Source organism: Halichoeres trimaculatus, unplaced genomic scaffold (assembly GCF_033239565.1).
Source record: "Halichoeres trimaculatus isolate MK-OKI-2021-1 unplaced genomic scaffold, fHalTri1.1 fHalTri1_scaffold_15, whole genome shotgun sequence".
Taxonomy (NCBI): Eukaryota; Metazoa; Chordata; class Actinopteri; order Labriformes; family Labridae; genus Halichoeres; species Halichoeres trimaculatus.
In genome coordinates, this window is record NW_027437193.1 from 23,872,157 (window position 1) to 23,898,973 (window position 26,817).

At 40.2% G+C, this 26,817-nt stretch overlaps 2 protein-coding genes across 4 annotated transcripts in view; both read right to left on the reverse strand.

The window, feature by feature from the left end:
- Positions 1-7,744: 7,744 nt before the first annotated feature.
- On the reverse strand, positions 7,745-12,527 carry ifi30a (IFI30 lysosomal thiol reductase a). The gene is made up of 7 exons (XM_074688782.1): positions 12,286-12,527; positions 11,315-11,503; positions 10,973-11,047; positions 10,652-10,738; positions 10,378-10,530; positions 8,518-8,586; positions 7,745-8,400 (listed from the first exon to the last, which is right to left on the reverse strand). The coding sequence occupies exons 1-7, from the start codon at positions 12,406-12,408 to the stop codon at positions 8,332-8,334; spliced, it is 765 nt and encodes a 254-aa protein (XP_074544883.1). The 5' UTR covers positions 12,409-12,527; the 3' UTR covers positions 7,745-8,331.
- A 3,044-nt stretch (positions 12,528-15,571) lies between these two features.
- pik3r2 (phosphoinositide-3-kinase, regulatory subunit 2 (beta)) overlaps positions 15,572-26,817 on the reverse strand; it is a 49,623-nt gene continuing 38,377 nt past the window's right edge. For all 3 annotated transcript variants that reach the window (XM_074689572.1, XM_074689574.1, XM_074689575.1), the window contains exons 12-16: positions 25,638-25,780; positions 25,332-25,508; positions 25,179-25,244; positions 24,906-25,076; positions 15,572-23,952 (exon numbers count right to left, since the gene is read on the reverse strand). In XM_074689572.1, the coding sequence (XP_074545673.1) occupies positions 23,745-23,952; positions 24,906-25,076; positions 25,179-25,244; positions 25,332-25,508; positions 25,638-25,780 (765 nt within the window). In that variant the 3' untranslated portion in view covers positions 15,572-23,744. The remainder of the gene's footprint in view (positions 23,953-24,905; positions 25,077-25,178; positions 25,245-25,331; positions 25,509-25,637; positions 25,781-26,817) is intronic.

A 26,817-nucleotide genomic window follows, 5' to 3' on the forward strand; every position in this document is an offset into this window, starting at 1 on the left:
AGCTGAAGTCAACGGCAAACAATTGAGCTATAAAAAGTAGTAACAAGCTCAAAATATGAAGATAACTGAAAAAAAAAGAAAGAAAAATGAGGAAGAGGGGGCTGCTGCAATGAGCAGCCATTCGGGCTGTGCTTGGCGTTGAAAAATAAATACATAAAAAAACACATAATTTATCATATAAAATATTATATCCATGACATAGTTGTGAGGAAAAGCTAGAATATTGATATGTTTAAAATTCCAATTATCACTTGCAACACTATTCATCCATATTAACTGAACCAATCAGTTACAATATCATTGCCTTGACTGTCTTTCATTTAAAGAAAGCAGCAATTTTGTCTCCACGAAAAATCTCTGTGTTTAAATGGTTATATTCAATGCAGGGTTAAGGAGAAATCATTAGGACTGCCTTGTTCTAGTACCACAGCAGGACAGGATCAGTTCAACATATCTACCGATAGTCCAAAGCCCAAACCATTTTGACCCTGAGGCACATCATCATCGCAGTCATGGGTCAGCACAGATGGAGGTATAGGTCCACACGGTCCTCGAATAAGATCACAACAAAATCATGTTTCTGTGGCTGTACTTCGACAAATCCTGGAGCAAATTGATCAAGTTCACCTGGAGCTAGTTCTGGTTGGTTTTATGGGAGATACCGAGCAACACAATAAACTTCAAGTCACTGAGACAGGATCCTAAACGACGGCTGTGTCCACTGGGTCAGTCTTCCTGGCAGTATCACAGAAGCTACTGTGGACTAAGATGCTGAGCTACCTCCTCTCGTAGAAATATTGCCTGCATTAACTGTGTTTACAAGTACCCAAAGTGGCACATTTTACGATGTTTAAACTCACAGCGAGATTCCCACAAGACCACATCTCTGATGACAGGCAATTATTTTGTTCTCCTGTGTTTAGAGATCCTGTTCCTCCTCCAAATACCAGGAGGCTTTTGCTCCTTCTTGGATACTTCTTCTTAAGTTCTCCAAAAAGTTGTTTCCACCACGAACAGCTGATGTATCAGGTTGGTGTGGGCCTCTGTAAATGTGGTTTAACATGGAGTAGGGCTTTCAGGTGATAGCAGCTGAGTTCAACTTGCCCACTAAAGATCTTCTTTCAGCCTAAAGTGTCTTTCTTGTTGAAGCATTTCAAAGAAAATGTACCATGTTTTGACTTCTCTATACTCGTCCACTTGGTGATTTAGCTCGTCTTCTTAGTATAAGCTCACTATCTAATGTTCCCCTCATCTGAGGCAATACAGTGCAGTGTGATCTTATCCACTTTCTTGTGGGAAAGCAGAGTGCAGAGCAAAGAGGTTACTCTGTGGTGTAAATTTATGAAATTTCATCACAGAGTTCAAGTTCCTTCATCCTAACAAAAGTCTTGGCAGGATCCTTCTAATGTGGGGTTTATACCAAATGATCACTTATAGTAGATATTTTCAGAGAAGGAACAAGGAAGGTCACGGATGTCATGTTCACAGTGGTGTGGTAAGGCGGCAGATCCCTGCCAAATCTTGCAAAACAGATCAGATTCACGTGCAAGCCTGTCACATTTTCTTTCCAGACACTTTCACAGCACTTGCATGCGAAATTTCTCTGCTTGGGAGTAATTTTGCGGCCTGTGAGGGTAAAATGACATTAGACTGAATGCATGATTAGTATTCCTCTCCTTAGTGCTCCCCTGCTAACCAAACTTTGGCCTACTTGCATACAAGTATCTTTTCTGGTGGGCACAGTGGTATGCCTGGATATGGTTGGCTACAGTGATGCAATCTTATTTTTGTTTACAAGCAGGAAACAAGAGGTAACCTCCAGTCTAAAAATATGAAGCCTATTAAGAAGTGCTAAAAACTTCAGTTCTTCAAGCGCCCACTTGAGGATTGCTGCAGAAACAAAAGGAACCACACACACACCGAGCCAAAAACACAAATTAAACACAACTTGTGTCTGGACAACTTATTTCTCCATCAAGGGGGAGTGTAGGGGGGAAAAATATTTTATTACTTTATTTTCAATGTTATCAAACTTACAACTTTTGCCAACGTAATGGCATGGCTTACATGACTGGCAGGAGGGCTTGCTGTGGCTGTTTGCAAAAAGATTAGGTCCGCCCCTTTACCTCATCCAAACTCAAATGAAGCGAAGTCGAGGCTTGGGGCTGGAGGGCTGGTCCTCGGAGAGTCACAGGCTTTCATGAATCACGATATCACACAATCACCATCCACTCCCATAACTTTTGATATGTCAGTCCACACCTTGTCCTTTCTGCCTGTATCCTTATAAAAAGGATGTTTGAGATCATACAGAATGTTGAACTTATCCACTTCCGGGATCAGCTTCTCTTCATTCATGGGGTCGTGTTTCGTCTGGGACCCTCTGACCGACTGTTTACCTGACGTTTGTGCCTCCAGATGTGACGTATTTATAACAAATCGGGTAAATTTACGTTTGAGAGTTGGTGCATTGTGTTTTATTTTGAATCTTCACACAGTGACTTCCTGTCTGGTTCTTTTTTATCGACAGTGAATTTACGAGGTTTGGAAGTGGCCGCGCAGAAAATAGACCTGAAGCGTATTTCTTGTGTCTGGGTGAGCACCGGCGCTTCAGCAGTGTATGCAGTGGGATTTGCCTGATAGATTACAATGGAAGCTAAGTGCTCCCTAGTACGTTTCAAGGGCGCAGCGTTGCACTGCACAGTGCATACGGTGGAATTTAGGGGGTAGACCTACTAAATCATTCTGCCCCTGAGGACAAAGAGGAGATGAGTTAGGTGAAGTGCCTAAGTGTCCCCTGAACAGATGAAACTTCAGACATCTCTTAAAAGTAGAAAGGGACTGTGTGGATCGTATAGAGTTAGGTAATTTATTCCACCATTTGGACACAACACAGGAGAAGAGTCTGGCTAGAGATTCAGAGCCGCGCTGGGCTGGGAGCACCAGGCGTCACAGGCAAGATGGAGTGTAGGCCTGGATGAGGGACCGCAGGAAGGCAGGAGCCTTTCTTATCAATGTTTTATAAGCCAGAAGAACTTTGAAATTAGTTGGAGCTGCCACTGGAAGAGAGATTAACAGTGGGGTGACATGTAATGTTTCTGGCTGGTTAAAGACCAGATGTGCTGCTGAATTTTGGATCATCTGCAGAGGTTTAAACACACATGCAGAGAGGTCTGCTAGGAGGGAGTTGCAGAAGTTGATGCATGAAATCACAAGGGTTTTATTATTTAGGAAATAAAACTCAGATGCCATGACTTAATTTAGTCATGAAGACCTGTTAACTAAAAAATCTATCAGGATGTTTTTATCTGATCACCTCTGACAATCACTGTAGCTACCAACGTGATCAAACAGGTCTGTCTGCGTTCCTTCATCATGTGCCGGTGCAGTACACACACACACACACACACACACACACACACACACACACACACACACACACACACACACACACACACACACACACACACACACACACACACACACACAGACATGCGGAGGAGAGAGATAAAAATTCTACACGTGTTTGCAGCATCAGTGAGGATGATGTTGTGGAAACAATCACAAAGAGCCTTGTTTGTCTGATTTTTTTTTCTCAGAGCATGGATGTTCAGGATGATCCAAATAGGAGTGTGATGCCTTAAGCAAGGCACTTTGTTAAATCACATGCTAAGGAGGCAGATCAGCGATCTGTTCTATAAAAGAAAACATAAAAAATATTCATCATCGGTGCATTAGTGAATTCTCAAAGTTTGGGCAGTTTTAGGAGGAAGCAGCAAAGTTTTCAATAATCTTTGTTGACTTCAAGGCTGCAAAATGGTGGAGTCACAGGTGCTGGTTACTGATTCACCACACACAAGTGTAATCATTACTCAGGAAATGTGCCCGAGTGTTGGAGAGAGAGCAGCAAACACTCTTCTACTCACAGAGACTGGAGTTGTTTTTGTGTCGATGGTTTAAAAAACCTCAAGCTGGTTTTTCAGTTGTCAAACAAAGTTCATGCTTTTCTCAGAGTTTTCACTACTTACGAGGTGGTTCACTTCTTACTACCTACCAAAGAAGATAGGTGAGCAAAACACTTTCCAGTGTTTCCAGTGCCAAATATATTCAAAAAGTTCTTCTAAACAATACTTTCCCTAAAACGTGTTGATCTGCTGATGTCTTGTCTACGTCATATGCTGCTATCACCCCACACTAACTAGCCACACTAACAGGTGATACAAACGTTAGAAGAGTGATTACGCCTCTGATGCTGCCTGCTACTTAATAACACAAGAACAAATAAAAATATTCTTAGATGTTTGGTTATAAGTAGGCTGGACAAAAAGCTTTGTATGTGTAATGTTGTTGTTTAAACCCTCCAAAAATATTGGTCAGAATGAAAAAAAGAAGAAGCAAAAAAAATGTATAGCTTAGTTTCAGAAAAAATGGTTTTACTAAACTTAATATGAGCCACATTTATCCAAGTCCAGGAAAATGTCTTGTTTCGAGACAGATGACACCTAAATTGTTTAAAAAGAGAAAAAAAATTCTTCTCGGATGAATGTGGCTCATATCAAGTCTAATAAAACCACCTTTATGTGAAATATGACATAAATGCATGCTTAGATTTCAGTGTTCACAGAGCACTGAAATAAGCAGCATGCTCCCCGGGTATAACATCGTGACTTACAAGACTCTGGAGATGCAGCTGGTCAGGGTCCCCAGGCTCCTGGAGGGCTTGATGCTGGCAACTGAGGGGCCGGATCGGGGGTCATCCTTGGGTCTTTCCTGTATGGAGGGTCTGCAGGACAGCTTGGGCAGCTGCAGGGTCCCCGAGAAGAGCCTCTTCACACCACATGTGATGTAGGGGTCCTGGAGATCCAGGGTAGTATAAAAGGGTGGCCCTGAAGAGTCCCACTTCCTCTGGGTGGAAGAAACAAAGAATGGGATAGAGTCCAGATGGGAAGTGAAAGGAAAATGCAGATATGCTAAATATATATATTTTTTCTTTTTTAATAGAAGTACTGATGAACTAGTAGAGCGACACTTGTTTTTGTAAGAAGTGAAGCTGCGACACTATGGATAAAAAAACAGAAATGAAGCTGCCTATTTGTGATCGTCTTGGACTTCATCAACATTATAACAAGAATCAACTGTTTAATTTAAAGTGTGTATAACACAATGATTCCAATTTCAGTAAACTAGAATTAACCTCTGAAGACCCAGCGTCCACATATGTGGACATTACTTTTCTGCCTCTCAGACCCATGTTACTTCACTTTTTAAAGGTCCAATATTATGCTTCTTTTCTGCAGTCCTGTCTGCCAATAAATCAAGCACAGCAGCATTGTTTCCAGGCTCTCATAGCCCCTCTGTTCAGAACGCTCTGATTTAGTGGGCGTGACCTTCATATGTAAATGAGCCACCGCTGATACCACCCCGCTCTTCTACGTCACTGAGAGCGGCGCCACGAGCTCCGAGTGCACAATGTTTAGAAAACAGCGAAGCTCGTTTACCGTAACATTACAGGCTAAAACAACAGGCTAACCACAGATAAAGTTAGCATCCTGAAGCTAACACAGAGACAGGGGGGACACTGAGGAAAAGCTCTCACATCTGCTCCACAGCACACAGCATTTAAAATACTCACATTTCCAGGGTCAGAGGTTTGTTGGCGGATGGTTGGTAATGCGCCTGGATTCAGGACCATTATATTCACTAGCCCTCTGCTGTACTGTCCAAAGTTGGAAAAGCAGTCGGCTGCTGAGTGTAGCTGGCACATTTACCTCATAAATGAACTCCAGCCACTTAGGCTAATCTTCTTCTGAGATGGGAAGCTTGTGCATGGAACTATGTGGCTGTTTACAGCCCAAAACAGTGGGCGGGGAGGGGGTTCCAGGATATCCGGTGGACCAATCAGGTCGGACCTGCTCCCGATTGGTCAAAAGAGGGACTCGCTGACGTCGACAAACCCCGGTAATTCCAAGCAGCTCGTTTTAGGTCAGGATTTTACATTCACAAGCTCTACTAAGTACAGGTTTTGACATTTAATGTCACATTTTGTGGGCTGGGAGGAAAGCCAAAGACCCACAAATTTCACTAAAAGACTAAATAAAGTGATTTTTGCATAATATGGGACCTTTAAAACTTTTTTTGTAAATCATTTTTAATGGTTTTGTTGACAAAACTAAGAAAGATTTTTTTAAAAAAACTTTGACCAATTAGCCTCAATTAGGGACACTGCCCACATCGTCTTTTGGTGAAATCACAACATTATACCCATTGTAGTGAAAAACAAACAAACAAACAAACAGTGTATTTAAGTACAATAACACTAATAATGAACAACTAATAGAGAACTCATAACACAAATGATCAAACTTCCCACACAAAGACCAAGTTGTACTTACTAGGTCTTACTTATCCTATATAGCAAGGTAAATTAAAAAAATTGCACGCCAGACAAAAGCTCAGGTCTTGAGAGGTTAAAAAGTAAACATTTACTCATGTGGTGGGTAGGGGTGTGTGATCCTCAAGTGAAGCACAGACAGGACTGTTTTTGTGCTGTTGCTGAAATATGATGAGCCAAACAAAAGAGACCACTGAAGACCACTCTGGCTTTATTTCTGGAGGCTTAATCTGATTCCAGGTCCTGAGACTCAAACATTAGCACCTTAGACACAATAGGCGGCTCTCAAAGTGAGGCTGTGTTTGGGTTTGAGCTCTTGGGGCATCTCTCGTTTAGCGTCACAGCAGATAACAGTCCCTGTTTTCAGCCGCGTCCCGTGACTAATCTTTGGAGCTGCTGAGGACACCTTTAATCAAACTTTCACCAAATCTCTCTGTTTTTATCATTTAGTGTTTTCTGACTCAGCTGACCAAGAGTAAGAACAGTGGGACTGCTCAACAATTTAAAATGCCCAGAAAAAGGGTTCTCAAAGCTTGTTTTAATCTAACTCACACAAGATATTACTAAATACCTGAACCTGCAATGTGAAAGTCCCAGTCTTAATCTAGCCGACTAGTTTAGGAGAAGACTAACTCAACATTTTAAAAGCACAATTACCTTATCTGGATATGCAAACAAAATCTTTAAATCATAGCGTATGTGTCATACCTCATGTTCTAGCCACTTAGTCTTGTCTTATCTGCAAGTTTTGAATTTTAATGAAAAAAAATTGGTATAGTTATAAATATATGCTCATTAATAACAATTAAGCAGTAAAATTTTGTAATATTTCTTCATCAACCTTACCTCAGTGAAGCTGAAAAGTTTACAGGAGTTGTTTCTCCTCATGATCATACCTCTACTGTTTCTTAGGAGCAAAACAACTGGTGAAGACGTGCCCAGGGGGAGGAAAAAGATACCACATCTAAAATCAGATACCAATACTCTGTGGCACCAGTGCTTATTTGGACTACATGAGGAACCATTTCCCTGCCTCGACATCAACCTTTGGCTGTAATTAGCATCTCCTCTGTGTCATCTTGATGCTCTGAAGTAATTTGACAAACGGGAACAAATATTCACTCAAACATCCTGAGAATTGGTGAATAAGAAAAAAGCAGAGAAGTGAGTCTGCAGACGTTAACTTGGCCTGAGATCGAGGTGCTGGAGCTGCCTGGATGACGGGCCATTATTCATGTGTGACTATCTGACTGTAGGATCAGTGGTACTCATGCATCCAGACCTTCTGGTTGGGCCAGACTCGGGCTGTAATCAAACTGCTGACTGCAATCTGTCAGTGCGACTTTTCTTTATAAAGTAAACAGAGATTCTATTTTTTTTATTCAATCATTAGTACTTAATTGGATCCTCCGAGGAGGATGTGAACTTTGAGGAGCTTTGAAGACTAATTTGCTTGTTTGGATGTGTATAATGTCACGTTTGAGTTAATTAATATTGTATAAATTAAGTGAAACCTTTCTTAGGATGCCTTAAAGACTAGAGTGGGTTCAGATGTTAGATCTGTGGAAAATTAGATTTTATACAAGCATGTCAAAACTCCACTAAGTTATTTTTCCTGCTGTTAATGTTTTTCCTTTAGTTGAATGAGGCAGTGAGGATAAATGGCGACATCTACAGGACAGTCCTCCACACTACACCATGGATTCAAAGTGTTCAACAAAGCTTCTGTGGTGTGAGATGTTAATATTTCAATGATGACACGTTTTTAAAAAGTAAAGTGTATTTGTATTGTGTGAATTTCAAAGTGAGGTGATTGTTTTTCCCTTTATAAAAACACACTGTAAAATTACAGATACAAAAATACATCAAAAAATGGTTGTGTTCCTTAGTCAGTTGCCACACCTGGAACAGAGCAAATAAAAATGTGTAGTGCTGCGCCTTCACTCGTTGCGGCAGTAGCTTCTGTAGTGTTGTTTTACAGACCCACCACAGGCATCAGGTTTGGGGCCCTGGAAAAAAAAGGAGCCCAGGGTGAAGGTGAAAGGGTAAAGCATGAGGAGACAATAGAACAGAGGTGCAGAACATAGAGCCACTGAATACTCAGGTGTGACGTGAATTAGCTGTACCTTGTACATGCTGCAGACCAAAGTGAAGAGAGAAGTGGTGGCCTTTGTCTGCAGCTCTTCTGTGTGATCCTGGAAATGTTAAAAAAAAAAAAAAATTAGTGTCCAAGTGCTATTTAGAGCAGAAGACAAGTAAATAAGTTGGCGCTTGCTATTGACATGATGCAAACAGGCAACAGGCTGAAATTGAAAGTGTCCAAGGGCTAGCCGCCGGACCTCCGTTCTTATTACAGTTTTTCTCAGTTGCTTTGGTACTTCTTGAACCATCTTTGCAAAACGGTAAGTAAATTTCTCAAAACAATTCGTTCAAATGGCAAAACTCTCCTTCTCAAAATCCTTTTTTTATCCCTCAAAAGTAAATTTCTGTGTCAGTGAATGAGTCAGTGCATCAAAATGATGAGTCTTCGTGTCAGTGTGTATGGATAGGACAGTCAAAGTGTTTAGTCATGTTGTCAGTATAACGGTTTACTCTAGAAAGACATTCTGATGTAAATTATGGCTAAAGTTTTGATGAAAGATATTGCAAATTGTAAGTTACATCTTAATGTGTGGTGGAGACTGATTACAAGATACTGGACAAAAATCACATTTTCGCTTTAATTGTTCGTGCAGCAATTTGTTGATTGACCCCATCATTGGGATACAGAAAGGAGAAGAAGGCGCTGCATAGCACAAAGAAAAAAACTACAAACTTGTAAGAAGTGAAAGTAAAGTAAAAAAGTAAAATTGTTATTTTGGGACAGTCTGTTTCGGGAAAAGTGTTCATACAATGCTGTAGGAATTACAGTGCAGTGAAGTCTTCCTAATTCTCTTTATGTCCCCGAATGATTAAGGACACAGTTGTTCTCCCAGATTTTGATGGAGAACATGGTCCTCAAGTGTGACAGATCTTTATTGTCCTTTTACAGGAAATGTGTTGCCACTGTCTGTTCAGAGGAAAGTACACATACATACTTACCAGTTGATGGTTCATGAGATGCACCTCTGAGCTACTTCAGAAAACTGGTTGATCACTGGTTGATCTGATGCTTCACATGTTCCCATTTATTAGAGGAAGTCAAGACTGACCAGGGCATCAATTTACCAATCCAGAGGAGTTTAGAAAAAAAGTCTGATGTAATTGTGTGGAAAGATGCTCGACATGTTATGATATCTTTTTCAGCCTTTTTGCATTTAAGACTCATGTTATGAATTAATGACTAAATGTTGAGCAACATGACATAAGCAGTTGATAATGAAGGAAACAGCAGAAAATTGTACATAATCATTTGCTTGGATGTCCCAAAGCGTTTGCAACTTGTTCAAAGAAATGAGAAACTGCTTTTTTGATGTGCCCAAGTGACACAATGATGTGAAGATTGATCAAGTAGTTTTGAGAATTTCAATTTTGTTCTGAGAAATGAACCAAAGCAACAGAGAAAAACTGTTATACTGAATATTTTTGAATCTCATTGAGTGGATGCACCGGGTCATGTTGTGAGGTTTTATGATTTTATTTATCTTTCTCTGCTCATCCCTCATTTGTATGAGCATGGATTAAAACTTTTTCTTTTTTCTCTGTCGACTTCATAAAAAAGTCTCATCACTTGACCAGTCAAAGGTATTTACGATATATTTAAGTCTTCTCTGGTTCCTGATTCTCATTGTAGACAGGGTGATTTTTCAAACTCAGTTTTGTGTGAAGCACTTGGCGGCAAATTCCAGTTTCAATCAAAGTCTTTTATAAATGTTGTGTTTCAAACTACTATCTGTCTTGGGTTTGGGGTGAAGGGGGCTTCACGCTCATTGTTAGCATCTCCTATTAGTTACCATTCAGATCAAAACATCACTGTTAACACAACATTTAGCACACGATATCCTCACCCCATTAATGGTAATCCATGGCACATAATTGTGTGGGGGCTTCAGGGCCTCAGTCCTCACAGCGTTCTGATGCATTAGCTGGTTTCCCTGGTCCCCTTTCACGCAGGCCATAACCTTGTCCCAACTGAGCTCAGGGCTGTACAGTCCAGCACACTGCAAAGAACCAAAGAGGGAAATAAACCCAGTACTGTATTAATAACAACTGCATCAACAAATGGTGTTGCAGAAGTGACAGGATGAATGACTGAAACCACAATATCATTGTGTTTCTTACGCTCTGTGCTGACTTGATCACATCGGTGGAGGACTCCATACAGAAGATAATTGGGAAAGCCATTTGAGTCATGTTCAGTAAGCAGGTCTGAGAGGAACAGGGCAATCACTTTGTCAATATGAAGTCAAAGCTCAAATAATGGATGCTGAGAATTTCTCTGAGCTAGCTTAACTCTCTCAAATTTCCAGATTTGCCAGAATCCACACAGCGTGAATTAGATTTGTGTTATTATTTTAAGGCAGATTACCTAATTACGAATGATTGAAATTGTACAAATACTCAGCAGTGGTTTGTTTTGTGCATTTTGGGTTGTGGCTTTACCTCAATCATGTTGCCAAGACATTCCTCCTCTCCATGCTGGCATACATAGACGTACTTCTGCCCATCAGGTTTCTCCTGGGAGGTGCAAATACAACAGATGAATGTAAACAAATCATAAAAACTACACAGTTTTACAAATCTTAACATTTTTTACTTGCCTCGTGAGTTTCACACATAACATAGTCTAAAACCCAGTATATTTGGAAAAAAAAAAACATGTCCACCACTGTCTACTTGTACAGAAATGTCATTCTGTGTTCTTGGTTAAAATTTAGAATCAAAAACATGAATGTTAAGTTTACATTAATGATGACCCACTTCAATGCTGCAGTTCCTGCTTACCTGTGCATTTCCATAGGGCACCAGATCAACAGTCATGATTTCATTAAGCAAGAGCCAGGTGGGGAAGAGCATCTCGGTGAGAAACAGTCTGCAGCCTGGGCACAGACTCTCATAGTATAGCGCCACCTTGACTGAATCGTCTGTTGAATGCGATCGGGTGTAGTTTGACAGGAGGCAATGCTTCAAAACCTTCACAAAAGTGCAATAGTGAGGAGGTTACATTTTGTTAGTGCTCTCTTTGGATATTTGTCTCATTTGCCATATTACATAGAGGCAAAACAGGAGGAAATCCCACTTAAATCCAGCAGGTGGCCTGTTATCACTCTGATACAGAAGTGAGAGAAGTGCAGTGAGTGTAAAGTTACATGTCTTGGTTTCAGATGTGGAAGAGTCTGTGTGTGTTTCTTTAAAACTGCGTTAAGGCTGAGTAAAAATAGTAGGAAAAAAATGTTCCAAACCAGGGAAATTCACTGAGGGCAGCCTAGAGTCGGAACCTTAGCATTTTAACAAATATGACCTCTTCTTTTTAAATAAATAAAAATAGGTTCATAGTGTTAGACTTTATTTCAATGGTTAAACACTGTGTATCCCAGTTGCACATCACTCATTTGGCTTGGGTGCCGTTGGTCTGGAGATCGATGTTCATATCGGAGAACGGAACTCTCCGAGCAGCTCGTGAACGCAGCATAACTGTCAAAGGCAGTTAACCCTTTTCTTTGCCGTTTGTCTTGAGTTTCGCCATCAGTGAGTTAGCAAAACCGACTAGGTTCACTACAGACCTACAAGTGCAAGCTGCTTATTTTTATTTTCGCTTCCGTAAAATTATTCAAAAAGTAGTAAAACAATAGGAAACCGTTTTCTTTTGTTGTCTTGTTCAGAAACAAAAGTCCGTCATCGTCACAGCGGTGCATTTGCCGGTTGTTTATCAGGCTGACATGTAAAGTCACTTCCTATCACATTAACAAGCTTACCCCGCATTGGATAGCCGTGTCCAGAGACGAGCACCACTTAGACGGAGGATGGGGACATGAAGCGCTTTCACCGAACTGACTGCCAAGCCAGACAGTCAAAACCAGCAGCAGAACAGCCTTCATCTCTGGAAGCAGCGCTAAAAACACCGTTACTGAAAGTTTAAAGCGACACTACACCGACCTGCTGGACGAGGGACCGTGCAACTTTAAATACAGCACCGATGCTTCCTCGTGGAGATATCCTATTTTTTGATTGGCTCCTGGTCATATGATCAAGACAGCGTCACTTGTTACTACAGGTAGTCTTTATAAAAAATTGCTGTGCTGCTTATGTTATGAGGAAACATGTTTCCTCATAAATGACTCAAAATGTCACGAGAATTACTTTGGCATCATACAAACACATTAAAAAAACAACTTGAGTGTACTGTACTCTGTTAGGGCTATTGAACTTGATAACATTATACATGTAAGCTTATTTCTCTTTAAATGAATGAAAGAAATTTCTTTCAGTTCACTTGCAATACTTGAAACAATTTACAAGCTCGAAATAAAATTTTGGAATTTCCAAGAAAAACAAAAGGGTAGGTTGAAGCAAAGCTTATTAACACCCACCTCCCTTATCTCATAAAACAAAACAAAGACAAAAACATTAAATAAGTGAGCAGAATAAAAATAAAATAATGCTTGATGTTGTTAACAATAAAACATCTCTGTCTGTATTACTGAAACAGATTTACTTTAAACAAGGGTTAAAATGTGTTCCAGGACCTCTTGTATCATCTGTCATGTGCTAGTTGCATGAGAACTGTAACTATTAATGTGTTTAGGTAGAGTCACTGCCCTGTGATCAGCACACCCAGTTTGTTGTTAGTCTTGTTTCAAAAGTTGGCCCTAGCATCACCTTCTTATGAAACATTGCCATGGCTCAGTTACTCAGTCACCAGGTTTTGCTAAATAAGCGCCACAAGAAACACAAACTTCATCAAAACATCAGACACCCTTGAACACCATAAAAAGGTTACACACCTGGTGACGCTCACATGATTTCCTTAAGATTGCCTCTAAAAAGAGGACAGAGACTAAACAAGAGCAGACACAGCACAGGAGACATCTGCATGACTCACACTGCTTCCTGTCTGCTTTATAGTGATTTAGCCCCAAAGATCAGCAAACAAAAGTTCAAAACAAAAGAGACACCAATCCAAACTCTAAAATTTAAATTATACTCACAAAACAGTTATTTTGCAACCTTAACATTTGTAGTCTTTTACCATTCTGAGAAAATGTCAGCACATTTTGTTTCACTTCCTTTTAGTTGTTTCCACACATTCAAATTATCATTAATGACTAACTTAAGTTTTTGCATGTTCCCCTGAGGTTTGTGCATTCAGTTGGTAATAAAGGCCACTGTGATTCTCTCGTATTTGTTATTCTTCATAGTATTTTGCAATGCACTCTTTTAACGGAAAGCTGCATTTTTCCTGGAATACAATTCCTTGTTATTCACGTCATACCACAGACCTCAGTCTGAACCACATCCTCCCAAACAAAAACCTCCTCTGAAACCTGAAGTAAGGCTGGAAGGTTCCTCTCATCAGAAAGCATGGTACCTATATCACTTCATAAACGTTACTGTAAATGTGATATGTACTTCAAATCCCACTTTTCAAGTTAATTTGTGAAAGCTACCTTTTACAGCAAAAAAAGAAAACACCCCTCAGCTAATGTTACACATGGGAGATGCCACAAAGTTGAAGGCCTACAGCAGAGGTGCCCAAGTTCTTTTCAGTAAAGAGCCATAAATGAATCAGGGTGGAGAGTCGTGGGCCAAAATTAAACATTCATGTTGCAGTGCATGACTTTAAATATGCCCATAGCATATCTGTGCAATATAAAAACAAGTAATTTTGAAAATGAAAACACTTTTCTTTACTGTATTTCACAGCATGGAATTACTGAACATCCATATGGCACAATACTAGGCCTATGTTTACAAAGACATTAAGTGCAATATAACCTAAATAACATGGGACACAGCATGCTCATATGAAACAAAAATAGTGCATTTTCGATCCTTTCAAAATAAGAAAAGTTGTAAAACTGTACACCTGTTTTTATTTTTTTCCCTTTTAATGACTGCTATATTTGCATTAATTTTACAAAGATCATACTCTTTTAAAACAGCGACTTTCTGCCTACATATCAGGCACACTGCTGTGGAATCAATTTCTGTAAAAAGGTACCCTTTTTCCCAACTATTTTTGAATTTTCTTTTTTCAAATGCCACTGTTTCATACGCTCCATCCCAGCCATGACCCTGTATCTTCTCACTCTATGGTCATGGACTTCCAGGTTTGAGCTGAGGGGACCAGTGCCACCCTATTCCCAATGTAACACAGTGTTAATTTGTGGTCAGGAGAGGAAGTGAAACAGTTAAATAGCCTAAATGATGAATGAAAAATTCAGGCTGCTGACAGTGGGAAAATAATAATAATTAAAGATATAGTTCAAACATGGGCAGTGAGCCAAAAAATAAATTGCTGGCGAGCCAACTTTGGCCCCAAATTGGACAGCCCTGGCCTAGGAGTCAGTAGGTACAATTGGTACAATTAGTTTAGTGTAGACCACTGTTGGCTGCCTTGTTAGGGCCCCAAATGTAACAACACTACAAAATATAATAAATAAAAATGTAATTAAAAACCATAATATAATAACTGGTTTGTAACCTAAAAAAGTGCTGAGCCCCAAATTTAATAAAAAAAGTAATAAAAAACAAAACACAATAACTTTTTTGCCACAAAAATAACAACTTGTTACATTTGAGTTAGTTTTTACATCTTGGGTCTTAGCACATTATTTTAATTACATTTAAGGTTGTTGTTAGGTGTTCTAGTATGTTCTTACATATGCCCATGTGGAATGCTAAAGTCTAACAGGACAGGACACCTCTCCTCTCTGACGTGTGCATACAGAAGAAGCAAAGGCAGGGAGAGCAGCAGCAAAGACCACCATGGATGACATAGGTCAGTGACAATCGGTACAACACTGATGAAATCAGACACAGCGTGAAAGGAGGAGTAGGAATGGAGGTGGGTTGTAAAGTGGTTTGCAGCTGATAAAGGCTGGTGTTAAAAACAGCTGATTTTCTGTGGGCCAAGGTTGACTTGGCCTGCCTGAATACCGTGTACAATAACACAGAAATCTGAGTATGTGAAAGTGTGATGAGTTAGTGTTTGTCTCACCCTCATAAAGTAAAGGTCAAAGAAACAGACAGCAAAGCACGTCATTTTATATATCTTTTATTGTCTTTTAAAATCATTGCATCAGCCTAAAGAAAGAACCGTACAGATGAAAGAGTACCTGTCTGTGGACAAACACAACTCTGAAGCAAGCTGTACATGACAGAAAGAGAAAGAAATGTCTCATCTGAACAAAGACAGACTGACGGAGGGAGGAGAACACAAAAGACGAGAAGAAGAACCATCTTTTTCGTGCATAGGGGGGTTGGGCTTGTACCTCAACCGTTACGCCTCGACTGGCTGAAACAACAGTGCTCCCTCTGAGTTCAATTGCACTTTGGTGTAGAGTAGCTTTAATTAACCGCCCCATTCAGTGATTTCAAAGGAACTAAACCACATCTGTATTCATTGAGAACTTGATATCTGTTGCTGCTGCTGAGGCAGTGATACTCTTGACAACATTTTGGGCAACACATTAAAGAAACTGACACAAGATTTTGCTGTTGATTGGTGTAGAACTTTGAGTTAAACTGTTGCTGTAAGTTGTATCAGTGTCATTTTGTGATACATGAATCACTGTACACCAGTAAAAAACAGTAGAAAAGCAACATTCTGGTTAGACTTTTCAAGCACATGGCAACCTTCCTGATCTGAGTCCAGACTTTAAAAGTGGTGATGTGACTATATTGCATAAATGAAGACAGAAAGCAGAAATGAAAGTTCAGTGTGGGTAACAAGATACATTTCAGGGGAACTCAAACAACAGATGGGACTGTAGTGGGAACATTTTGGTCTTAAAAACTTAGCCCAACCAAATTCACCAGGCAATTTGTTTGAGTATTATTTACTGTGTAGTGCAAAATCAAGAAAAGGTTGTCTTCATTGTAGTTTTCCTGAAATTCAAACTCATTCAATGTTCTCGAGCACCAAGGGCGGTGTTGGGACTATAAGTCAAATCATGTGAGCACCACAGACCATGAATTCTTTAGAGCTAAGTCCTCACCACAGAAACACCTTGAACAGTCAGAGGGAGATCTACCAGGCAGCTCAGGAAACAAATAAGAAAAGTGTCTGAGGATTCAGTTCTGCAGAGGAAATTTGTTTAGATGCATTCAAAGTGGACACCTGTTGAGCTGTAATTTTGAAGTTGAGGGAGCACTGTTCTCAATAGTAATAAAAAAAAGATGAACAAACAGAAAAAAAACAGAACAAGCAGTCATAACATTTTCAAGTGTAAGATAACAGGAAATAATGAAATATAAATCAATCTATCATGGCCACTTTGAGGGACAGACAAATTGATTCCCATACGCGTATTTACTATTTGGTTAATTACATATTGTAAACATTTGTATTTCTTTTTTTCTGTATGGAGGAAAAAAAATTCAAGCTAGCTTATTTTTTTTCTTTATAGGCTCTGTAAGGTTATCAATAACAGATATGAACAAACAAACAAAAATAACACTTGGACAGACAAATCTATGAGCTTTTTTAAAAAGCCGATAAAAAAAAAAAAAAAAAAAAAAAAAGAACTTAATATACTCAGGCACCTTAAAGAACACTCTCTAATGCCATCATTGTTCTGTCTGTGTACAAAGATCTGCGTGACAAAATGATCGTGAATCGAACCGTTTAATTGTGTACCTTTTTTCTCTTTAACAACCCTTCAGCAACCACAGAGATCCACCTCATTAAAAACAGTGGTAAGATGTATCACTCTGTTGCACAATCAGCATCCAAACTGTGGGGAATCTCTGTGGCAGCATCCTTAGTGTCTTCTTGTGGTGCAACTTTAACACTCTGTATACTCACAAAAACCAGAATCTTCCAAATGACAAAACATTCAGAATAAAACAAAGAAAAAAAAACTCCTCTCTAATATTTAATAAATGCAAAGCAGCCAAGACTGCATTTAACATATAGACTCAGCTCTGTAAATATTAACACATGTACATAAGCTTGCTTCATCATTTGACTGCACCTGATAATCATGCTGAATAGATTACATGTATGTCAATTGACTGTGACGACAAAGTTTTGATGAAGCTCGCTGCAGCTGATTAGTAAAAAATTGCTTGCGTTTCAATAACTGCTCAAACACAAAGCAGCTGTGGAGCAAGATCATGTTCACATCAAAGCCTCCTTCTGATTGGTTTTAAGCACAATCCAAATCAGAATGACATCATCCAAAAATATAGATATCTAAGTATATATTTCAAAATATTTATTCTCTAGTACGTCTTTCATTCGTCAAACCTTAATCGACACCAAATATACGTGTTTCTGTGTGAAAGATGTGCTTTGAGTGTGAGGCTGTCTCAAGAATCATCATTTACAGTGTACCAAAGCTGATGAAAAAATATTCAGTTCCTCGAATGATTACTTGTCTCATAGAAAACAGTTTTTCAAGAAGCTCCGACACGATGCATATCTGATAGACGAGCAGGATGAAAGCTTTGACATTCAGAGGAACATCTACCACACGTGGGTTTAAGTCTCACCTCCAAGTCAACGTGAGAAGAAAGTCTTCACTCTGCTTCACTGCCTGACCAGGTTTCATTGCTTCTGGAGTTGCATTGCTTCAAGCGGATAAACATTTGTGACTAACATGGCATATATGGCAGATGGAAGTGTTGACCTGCATGGCAGAAATGTCCATCTTAACAAATGATGCAGCTAGCTAAAATCTTTGAGAAATTCACAATGATGTAAGCAGAACCACCTGAATCAAGAACACTGGTAAAACTTTAACTACTAAGCTATGAGCAATATTTACTTGAAACATTTGGATACATTTGGTCAGGCTAACAAATACATGGGTCACCCTTGAACAAGTCTAGACTGCACTAGAGTGCTTTTTGCTGATGCGAGTTATAAATACTTACTTTAATATCTTAGGCCAAAAAAATGCCCGTAATATGTTGTGTCTGAGCTGCAGCTATAGCAGTCATTGGCTACTACTATAATGCTGAACTAATTTATCAACTTGGCATGGTTTCCTGAGGGTGTTATTTTGAGCTCAAATGGTGATAAAGTCTGAAACTGTGTCTGAGCAAACGCTCGCAAAGCATAACCAGCAAAGGCATTTAAGGGTTAACAATAGACTGTATAAAACATGGCCGTAGTCTTCCTGATGTCACCCGTCTGTTTCTGAAACAGTAAATGAAACACATCTGCTACAGCGGCCATATTGGTAGTGGCAAGGGCTTCGTGTACAGCCATCGGGCGCCTGTCGGTCGTGACCCTGAGCTGTGCCTCTTATTGGGGGAGCTCACGATCTTAATATCCTCTGAACTGCTGAGTTAGAAAAAAATCCACCCCCCCCCTACAGAGGGTGCTGGTAGCAAAATTAGCGACTTAGACAGGAGACGTTTTTTGAACCAGGCTGTAAATAGGTTAATTTCTGCTTTGAAAACAGCTTTTTTCAGTTTGGTGTGTATGTGATTCCTAGTACTTCTGGAGCCAGCCCCAAGTGGACACTTGAGGAACAGCAGATTTTAGCACTTCAGCACTGTCTCATATTCTTAGACCAGAGGTTGCTGCTTGGGATTAACCTGCTTGAAAGTTTGAAGACTGGGGGTGCTAGCTCTGCTGATGTTAACCACAATAAGCAAACCAATTAGGTGTATTCTGTCTGCAGACCATGACCCCGTGTGTAGCCTTATTTAATAAACTATTCACAACTTGGACTGCTCTTTGAGAGTCATCCTAGCTATAGCAAAGTTAGTTGGAATTGGATTTCACTTTAATCAACTCTGGCTCGTTGTATGAGATAAGTATGACGATGCCAATAAATACGGCAAATTTAGATTTAGAAGACACTATATTTTTCATTTTGTTATCGTTGTTTATGGGCAGCAGGCATGCACAATTTGAATTGTTGGAAAGGGGTTTACCAGGAGGTTTTCTGGACATCTGCCCCACTTTCATGGCGCAATTAGTTAATTGTAGGGGTGCACCGATCGCAATTTTCTGGCCAATCACCAATCCTTAAAAAGCCTGACTTGGGCCGATACCATTTTTTTTTTCTTTTTTTTTTTAAATATCTGACAGCATTTACCTTCAATGTTCCAATCTTATTTTACTGAAAATCATTGAACAATACCTGTGAAACAATAAAACTTTATGTTTCAACTTAAACAACCAATAAAATGTCCTGAGTTTTAGGTCTCAGAGCAAAAAGCAACAAAGGCTGGCTGTCAGACCTTCCCAGAGGAATATAAGATCAGTTTCATATGTACGGACGGGCCGATCATTGATCCCCCAAAATTTAAGACCTTGGCACCGATCGATTGTTGCATGTCTAATTAATTGGCCAATTATTTACATTCAAGTCTGCGGTTAAGGCTACGCCCAAATAGGCCCTTACATAACAGTGTGTTGAGACTAATGGTCCCCTTTGTGTAATGACTGGGTGTGCATAAGGGCCCAGGACAGTGTCTTCAAAACACTTTCAGTGTGATTCACAGGGGCATCTGAAATACGATCCGCTGAGGACAATTTTCAAAAGTAATGTACCCTTACCGATTCTAACCGCTACTCACTGACAGTTATTTAGGAGGAAGGTGAGTTTAATTCTCAGTCAGCCTCTTGTGGTGTTCATGGTATAACTCACTTGTTAAGCTGGACATCGTTGCCATGCAGACACAAATTGCATAATTAACCAGCAGCTGCTTGAACAGGGTTTGAAAAGTAAAACAGTTTGTAAAGCCCATGAAGTAAAACTAACTCTACTTGAAAATATTTCAATCAGTCAAAAGCATCAGAGTAACGTGACAGTTGTTGACTGTAAAACAACAAAAAGCATACACTGTACACAAGATAATCCGATATGATAGAGAAATATGTCAACCCTTGTTGGTGTACCGTACAGAGGGATCAACTACAAACACTATGGACAACTGAGCTTCACCACTGTCTGTGAGATTGTGGTTGTTGGGCCTCAGGCACACTGCTTAGGTTGAGTGGAACAGAAATAAAAGTGCAGTCACAGAGGTGTTGGTCCAACAAACTGGATAATGGATGTGTCAACAACGGTGGATGACTCAACCAGAAAAAACACTGAGAAATGCTGGGCGCATTTACTTGAGAGCTTATCAAATGAGCTTCAAACAACTGGGCTGGGCTACGGATGTGTTATGGTTCACATTTCTATCTCATCTGAGTTTTATCTAAAATATAATCAGACAAATTAAAAAACACAAACAACACCAAAGAAATGCAGCTTTGGTGCACAGTGAGAGAAAGCACCAAGCTACTGTACAGCCCCCACCAGAGAGAGAAGGAATATGTAACAACTAGAGATGTAACAACAAAGAGTCACCGTGAAAATCTGCCACTCTTATCGAGAACATGCTAACTGCTCTAACACACACACACACACACACACACACACAAAAACACACAAAGCCAGCTACGCTTATCTGCCAGTTACACTGATACATGGCGAATGTGTGAACCATGGGGCACAGCATGTGGTAGTGATGGCACCGTCTCGTAGAGCGACGCTCCACTGACAACGAGGAGAAGACGAGCTCCACACAACGACTAAAGGCACTTCTAATCTTTCCCACTCACACGTTTTATAGCCCTCGATTTAGAAGCAGCGCCGTCACCTCTGGTTTAATTCTTGGGATTTTCTACTTGCCAAGAACTGTGCAAAGTACAGTACAATTGATTCGTCCTGACAGAAATCAAACCCTCTTCGTGATTTTAAAGACTTCCCATGGAGTTAAGTTTCACCTGATGATTGGTCGGTCTGTTTGGGAAATTGTTTGTACCTGAAGATTGAGAATTTAAAAAGTGGAAGGTAGATATGAGAAGCAGATTTGATTTCAACTCATGATGAGAAGAGGTGAATGCCTTAATTTCAATCCACCGTAAAGAAAAATAAATCCAAAACACCAAATGTGCAACCTTAAAAAACAGTGCATTTCTTCTAACAACTTCCCATTCCTGATCAGTTTTGACTCTTCTACACCTTTCTACAAAAATACTTGTTTCTTTTTGGCAAACTGAGTCTTCTGTAAGAAATCAAAGTGATTTCATTCAATCTCAAGAAATCAATCGTGTAAATCAATGTGACGCCTCCTCATTTCAAACACCCATACCAGAGTAACTTTAAAAAACCCTTGAGACGAATGAACTGTGCTTTGAAGGTGATAAAGAACAAAGATGGTACAATCTTTACCTCAAACTAGATCAGCAAGAAGGAAATGGGAGGAAAGTTCACTGCCATGGAACAGAAAAGAGGGAAGTGACGGGAGAATACTGAAACTTATAAACCACATGCGACTGCGTTGTGCATAGTGCTGCTCCACCACACATCGTACTGTACAAAAAGCACATTTATCATAAACCACTGGTGCTTACTGAGTAAAAAAAGAGCAAAACAACAACAACCCAAATGAAGGACTCCATGCGTACTAGACTAGATAATCTCTGAGACCAAAGAGGCCACGCTATATGGCAAAAAGGAACAGTTCTTATTTCTCTTTTCTTTCTTGCTACATGAAAAGACATCCTTCATTTGGCTCACATTAGCTGGATACTGTGCATCCTCGAATCTAAGAGCATAGCAAATATTACAAAACGAAACAAAAACACAGCGATGAAACTGTATAAAGTCACATACACTGACAGCATGTGTGTCTGAAATATACTGTACATGTGTTATATTACTGCTTTCTTTTTTGTTTTTGTACAACAATGTTCTACAGCTCCGAGAGTCAAGCTTGTGATGAAGTGAACAGTCAAGCATGAGGGCAGGTAGCAGGAAATACCGTGAGAGAAATCTGCGTTAATAAAAAACAACAATTAACATCTGCAAGGACAAAGTACCGCTAAAACAGTCTAATCTAAGAAGAAACAAGGCAAATACAGTACCGAAGATACAATAATCACATAGATTTATGCTCTGCAAGTGTCTTTAGCATATAAAAATGAGACACATGAAGGGAGCACTAACAGTTATGCCTTTAGTCAATGGCTACAGGTGCTACAGTATTAAAGGAGGTGAAAAAAAGGAGGAGGAAGTTTGAAACAAAAGGACGTTTGATGCAGGAGTCTTTCACTTCCTCATTCAGGAGAAATCTCGTGGAACTGTATGTTTTAAAGTACCTCTCTATCTGATGTACTGCGAGTTACTCTCCTTTCACAGTACACCACATCTGTACCATGCATATCTGTCCTGTAATACAGTATTGACTGTATGTTGTACCTCGTCAGTTCAGAAAGAAGCCTGCTGAGAGAGACAGAGAGACAGAGAGCAGCATGCCAAAGCAACTGGAAAAAGGTAATTTAATAAAAAATAGATCTATATGTGTGTATCTTTTAAAGCTTCATCTACGTCGACAGCCGATCAATCTCTCCTTCCTTCTTTCAACCTCGGCGTGCCCAACCTTGATCTAGAGACACAGGCTTGTGGTCCAAAGCTATAACTATGGCACTTATGCAAGCTTAAAACTCAATCTTATTTTAAAAACCACTAAAAACTCCCACCTCATCACACCCCCTGCCTCCAGGGACTACACCTGCCTGGTCCACAGTCTCTCAGCCGCCTGTAGGTGTGAAGCGAGCAGCCTGGTTTAGCCAAGCCGGTCCTGTCAGTGGATGACAGCTCGGGCTTTTGTCAAAGCAGAGTTTGCAGGCAGTCTGGGGATAACAGATTGGGCCTTTGTCTATGGACAGTTGTGTGTTCACGGCAAAAAAAAAAAAAAAATAGCCTCCTGTAAGTTTTCCCATCGTCCCCTCCATTCTCGCTCATCTCCATTGTCTACAAACAGCATTTTTGTGTGCTTATTTTGTCTTCTTTAAATGCATTCAGTCTGTTTTTTCATCTGTATCAAAGATATTTTCATGTTTTCATCACTGACACTGTACAGTCATGGCTGGCTAATGCGACTCTCTCCCTGCATCAAAACTCGCTGCCTCAGCCAGGCTGGCTGTACAGTGCTTTGTTTCTGTAGTAGTGTGCTTATTTATAAGCCATGCTGTTAGCAAGGAGTGCTCTTTGCTGGACTGGGGTCTGAGTGGAAATGAAGCACCAGCCTTCAGCCAAAAAAATGCATGAATTGCAAAGTGTGGCTGTTGAGTCTATTTCGAACCGTCACTTAAACAAGAACAAGCATTGTTCAAAGGTTCATTTTGTCCCCAATGCATAAGAGCGAAGAATTTGTTTCCAGACCCTCGTTGGCATCCAACCCTGCTGGTGGTGATTCATCTGGGGTGCTGGTTCTGGTTCTGTGAGCGGGCCAGGACTGGGTAGGCTAGATTTACATTCAGATGGTCGTTGTGTTGGACCAAGGAGACGTTTTTGTAGTGGAGCACCAGGTCTTTTATGGACGAGTACAGGTTGTAGGGCTCAGCAAATCCATAACCTGTGGCTGTCTTGTAGATGACGCAGTGCTTAGTGTCGCCCTCCACACTGCAACGAAGAACAGAGAAGAAGTTTACACACACTCTGCTGTGGAATCACCAAGAGTTAGTCTAAGGTTTAAGGTTCATGTTTTTAATTACTCTGTATGACAATAAACTGAAGGAAAACACTGTTACTCAGCAGAAAACAAAACAGATAACAATAACACGGATACACGGCAACGGTGTCAGCAGCGTTTCAGAAAAATCCGACTCTGGGAGCCCTTTTCAGAAGTTTGCGTTTTAGGTTGGCTGAAACGCCGTTTCTGTGTAAATGCGCGGCTGAAACCCAACAAAACTTTTGCGTTTCACCCTAAAACTGCTGTCGTATTAACGGCCCCTTGGTGTGTAAGTGGATTCAGGTATTTCTGCAGCCAGCAAGTGGATTCTCGATGAACTATGGATCTTTGCACTTCTGAATAGGCTTCATTTTCCAAAACAAGATGCTGCCCCTTGGTACAGGCCCAGATATTCAAAGATGGACACCACCTCCTCAGGTGCTCCTTCAATGCAGAGAGGATGGAGAGTGTTGCCTCACCTCCTCAGGTCTACGATCATCTCCTTAGTCTTCCCCACACCAATGCTGAGCTTGTTTGTTCTGCGCCAGTCAACAAGACCTCCCACCTCCTGCCTGTTCCCAGACTCAAATCAGTCCAAGCACAGCCGTGTCATCTGCAAACCTCGGTGCCTCTCCTCACACAGGCGCAGTCATGTGTGAGGAGCGTGTTCAGCAGAGGGGGCTCAGGACAGAGCCACAAACAGGTGAAAGATGAGATAGGTGGCTGCTTGTAAAGAAGATATGGTTTAGCCCCAGCAGCAGCAGCCGTGGCAGTTTGTTGACTAAAACTTGCCCACATCATGTACTGCAGTAGATGAAAACATTTGTATCTCTTTTTAAAAACTTTTAAAACATTGGCAGAGATATAGTGGACAGATTTTTCCAACACAAGCACAAACACTTACACTACAGAGCAGGCGTAGGAGCCCTTCTGTGACTGACTCTCTCGGATAAGGAAGGTGCCGTCACATTTGCCTCTCAGCATTTCCTCAGCCTGTGTGCGTTTGATGTCGCCTACATACCAGGTACACTCATCATGGTGGGGCGAGCCCTCGTCCTCCTCCAGCGAGTAGGAGCTGAAAGCATTAAAATGGAGAAGAAAATACTTGGTTACACTCACAACACACATATCAGGCAGAGATGCAGCAGCAAACTTGAGCTGTTACTGAAACACTCACTCTTCGTTCTTTATGCCGAGCCATTCGTTGATCTTCTTCTGCCTCGTCCCCTTCTGCGTCAGCCATCTAGATTCAGGGCAGAAAACATATTCATTTATTTTCTGCGTGCATATTTTCCTTCACCTCTAAACACCAGGCAGTTATTCTCCTTACATCAAATACTGGTCCCTGATTTTGCGGAGCTGCATGAGATCAGGCTTGAGGCTGTTCATCTTCTTGTCGATCTCTCTGTTGTCAGAAACCTGCTCTCGTAGGTCTTGCTCCAGCTTACGTTTGCTTTCGTGGATCTCTTTTACACGAGACATCAAACGCTCAGAGTTGCTCTGAATCCTGATTTGAGAAAAAGGAAAACAATCATGGTTTACATTTGTGTTATTGAAAGGCTTCAGCAGCTTAAGTCACTGTATGAAAAATACAAGCACATGAATCAGGACGTCAAACACACTGGTGTGAATTTACTTTTGAATTTCTTTCTCGTTGCCCTCGCGCTGGAATCTCTCCAGAGACTCTCTGCTGTAGCGCTCCTGAGTCTCAAACTGCTCCTCAAAGATCTTGATGGTCTCATTGAACGCTTCGATGGCGGTGCGCTTCATCTGCAGCTCCTGAGTGAAAAAAGACAAAGAGTGTGACCATACTGTCTGCTCACCGTTAAAATTCACACCAGACACGATGACACCAGGCGAGTATGAAATACAAAGACTACTCTTTGAAACCTTCAACTTTTTGATATTTTAAAAACATCTGTTGTCCTCCTTAGCAGTCAATTCTTTAAAATTTAGTTGAGGCTTTTTTCTGAATAAAAGTTTCTGAAACAACTTTTGGAAAAGCAGAAAATATTTGGAAATCCTATAAAAAATGAACAGAAGAATAACAACATTTAAAAACAGATTATGTGACGGTAAAAAAGTCAAGAGTTACATTCAGACCTTACGACATGTATTTAAATACCATAATAAAACAGTTGAAACAATAAAAAAATCCAACACTTAAAAATTAGTGCTGTCAGGCGATTAACAAAATTAATCTAATTAATTCCAGGATTTGTAATTAATTAATCTAATTAATCGCATTTTAATCTCATATCTACTTAAGGTCCCAAAATAAAGAATTTGAATTCCAGGACGTTAAAATTACATTAAAAGACATTAAAAAACATTTAAAAATAAGGTGGGAATATATACAACACATTATTAGGTACCCTGAGGCATAAGGAACAAATGAAAAAAGTTTTATGGTTCTATCTTTTCAAAATCTACACAGTCCTGCACCTAAAATAAGCTGATTTGATTTTTAGGACTTTTTTTTGCTTCTGTCACATTTTTACTCGATGTGGACTCAATTTTCACTGCAATATGAACTTCTATACTTCTATGAGGTCAGGAGAACCAGGGCTAAAGGCTAAAAACGGTGAGGAACACTTAATTCAAGTCTTGGACCAAAGAAAAGTGAAGTATTTTCAGTTTTACATGCTCTGAACACACAAACTGTTGCTCATTGGTGCAGAGCAGCCCCAAGCTGAAACATGACACCAGGAAGATGGAAGCAAATTTTCAAAGAATTCTTTACATTTAAATACAAGACGAATATTGATCATTTATGGCTTGTTTAATGCAGTACAGAGTGTAGAATTATCTGTTTT

What these genes read in the sequence shown, in the direction of transcription:
- ifi30a (XM_074688782.1), bottom strand. Translation starts at nt 12,408, where the DNA reads ATGAAGGCTGTTCTGCTGCTGGTTTTGACTGTCTGGCTTGGCAGTCAG. An exon ending in ACACGGCTATCCAATGCGGG is followed by an intron (nt 11,504 to 12,285) that starts GTAAGCTTGTTA and finishes ACTTTTGTGAAG; the next exon opens with GTTTTGAAGCATTGCCTCCT. An exon ending in CATGGATTACCATTAATGGG is followed by an intron (nt 8,587 to 10,377) that starts GTGAGGATATCG and finishes TAACATTTCCAG; the next exon opens with GATCACACAGAAGAGCTGCA.